Source organism: Plectropomus leopardus, unplaced genomic scaffold, assembly GCF_008729295.1.
Source record: "Plectropomus leopardus isolate mb unplaced genomic scaffold, YSFRI_Pleo_2.0 unplaced_scaffold19948, whole genome shotgun sequence".
Lineage (NCBI taxonomy): Eukaryota > Metazoa > Chordata > Actinopteri > Perciformes > Serranidae > Plectropomus > Plectropomus leopardus.
Window position 1 is genome coordinate 1 of NW_024621549.1, and position 2745 is coordinate 2745.

Here is a 2745-nt window from a genome sequence, read left to right on the forward strand (position 1 = left end):
AAATGCATTTCATTATATTTGAGTCTGGAAAAATCTCTTGTTTATGTATAAACGCTGGCAAAATATCTTCTGCTGTCGTAAGAAATCCAGAAATTTAGGTTGTAAAATCAGTTTGGTGTAAAATCCGAGCCGTTACCATTGAGATGAACCTGCAGCAGGTTTTTTTCTGCCTCTTTTTCCTCCATCAGGTCTCTCAGCACACACTTGAGCAGCTGCAGACACAAAAACACAGACAGCATCAGACAATGCAAACCTCCGAGGACTTAAACACACTTCCAACACAATTCTTCATCTTTTTTTCAGACATTTTAAGCCCATCTGAAGCACGGCTGCAGAGGCTCACCATTGTTTTTCCTGCTCCTCTGGGACCCACGATTAGCACCGAGTTACTCTCCCCGTGGACGGCCGTCCGCTTCAGCAGCTCCAGGAGGTGTCTGCAAACACAGTGTCTTCACTACAATACCCACAATGCTCCTCCATAATGAGCTCTAGTTAAATTGCACCAGTCTGAGTCGGTAACAGCTTCATTTAAGGGGTATAAATGATGAAATCCTCGGTGCTGGAGGAGGATTTCACTCCACGGAGAAACACCTGCGAGGCTCCTGTTGTGCTCCAGTCAGCTGGGAGCTTTCCAGCCTCCAAACTGGGACAGCGCTGTCAGCCAGGTAAGACTGAACTGGGTCAATGAGACTCGCTCAGACTCCCAGGTCGTCCCTTTATCACACATGACAAACCCAACGCAGGTTTTATTTAGAAATTCATGGATTTTCCTTTTATTTTGTGGCTCTTTTATTCACGTTGGCCCTTCTAACGACACCGTCTCCCATTTTAAAGAAGATTTTTGTTCACAGTAACATCACAACACTGGAGTTTAAAGAATTAATCGATTAAAAAAACAAAATAAAAACAATAAAAAAATTTTTTAAAAAACAGTTTCATTTATTAATTTAATTTTTTTGAGTATTTGTTTCCCAGCAGAAACTCTTAAAATTTATGGCTATGGCCAATTATTATTAATTCAATTATTAATTAATTTTTTGAGTATTTTTTTTCCAGCAGAAACTCCCAAAATCTATCTTTTTTAATTCTTTTTTTTTCGTTAAATATAGTTTATATTTTGTTTTTTTGGGGCTATTGTTTGGACTGAAAAGCAATATAAATATGGCACTTTTCATGATTTTTCTGACATTTTTAGAAGAAACTACGGCTGCACAATATGAGGAAAATATACAATAAAGCCACAAAATATAATGATAAGCCGATATTAATGCAGTAGACAAAGTGCAATGTGTCACAAGTTGACATTTTGATAAAATTTGTTTTTTTAAGATATATTGTGCAGCCCGAGAAAAACCAATAAGTCAATAACTGTTAGCTGCAGCGCTTAAATAAAATATCAAAGATATTTAAAAACATGTATTTTAAATAAATAAAATATATAACAAATAAAAAACTGAAAATCTAGATGTAATGGCAACATTATATTGGATTTTTTGGCTACATATTTAAAATGTAAAAATTTAGATCAATAAAAGATGAAAAGTCACCTCGACATACATCAAAATAAATATTTTTTATCCGACATTACATCAACCTACTTGTGCTGAGCCTCCACTCCCTCCAGCCTGTCGGGGAGCTGCTGATGACAAAGACGCTCCCTCAAAATCTCCTGAACCTAAAAAATAAATAAAACAAATTACAGCAACACATCACTGTGAAAAAGTTAAAAGAGAAGAAGTTGTGTTTGCTGATACACACCTGTGTGATGCATTCTCCCACCGGCAGGTGAACAGCTTTTGTTTTCCTTTTACTCATGGTGCTAAAATGCAAAACATGACAAAGTCAATGGTTAAAAAAAGCATCTGTGGGGCCAAAAATGTGCTGCAAGGGTCCTTAATAACATGAAAGAAAATTTAAAAAAACACTTCAGTATGTCTAAGCAGCACACAATGACAGTAATAATATCAAAATGACTGTCTAGACCCTACTTTTAACTTTATCGATTCACGACCAGTATGTCATCTCATGTAGATGTAAATTCTTTGGAAATAACGAGTCTGCACCAAACTCCTATCTAGTTTTTGTCAAAACACTATGATCTCGCTTTGTGACATGTGCATTTATGGTGTGACAGTATATAAACTCTACAATAATGCGGTTATATCACCATTAAATTCGGCATACAGTCGATGCAACTCGAACCCTGTGTTTGAATACAGTTTCCACTTTAACAGCGGCCTCTGAGGTGTGTTTCCGACATGACGTTAAAATCTGGACAGTGTAACCAGATCTGTGATGTTTTAGTGGATGGTGTATATGCCGAATTATAAAGTGACTCGGTAATGTGCAGAAGCGATCGTAAGTTGTTTTCAAGCTGCATTAATAATCCCCCAAAAGCAGAGAAGCATTAATTTGAGATAATGTATGAATGGAGTTTGGTCCCGTTTGCTCTCCACGCTGAAGTGAACGTCACGCGCTCGTTAGCACGCTCCGTCTCAGCGATCTTCTGTGATTATTTACTCAGATTAATGTTCGTCTGTTTAACAATGTATACACCCAAAATAATAACTTTACATACCTGGAAAATGAGCAGTAATTCACCGACTGAGAGGTCTGAATCTTCGCGGGAATCCGGCTCTGCCAGCTATGACGACTTCCGGTTTTGGCAGATTTTTCGGGTCCTGATTGGCTGAGATGGAATTAAAAAAAAAGAAAAAGTAGAAATGCACTGTCACCTACAGCATG

General features: G+C 37.5%; 1 protein-coding gene across 1 annotated transcript; it reads right to left on the minus strand.

The window, feature by feature from the left end:
* Positions 1-136: 136 nt before the first annotated feature.
* On the minus strand, positions 137-2689 carry LOC121965428 (origin recognition complex subunit 4-like; the record flags this gene model as incomplete). Its single annotated transcript, XM_042515574.1, has 5 exons — positions 137-212; positions 344-434; positions 1599-1675; positions 1759-1819; positions 2579-2689. Coding segments are annotated over 5 exons (416 nt in total), but the record flags the coding sequence as incomplete, so codon positions are not given.
* Between the last annotated feature and the right edge of the window lie 56 nt (positions 2690-2745).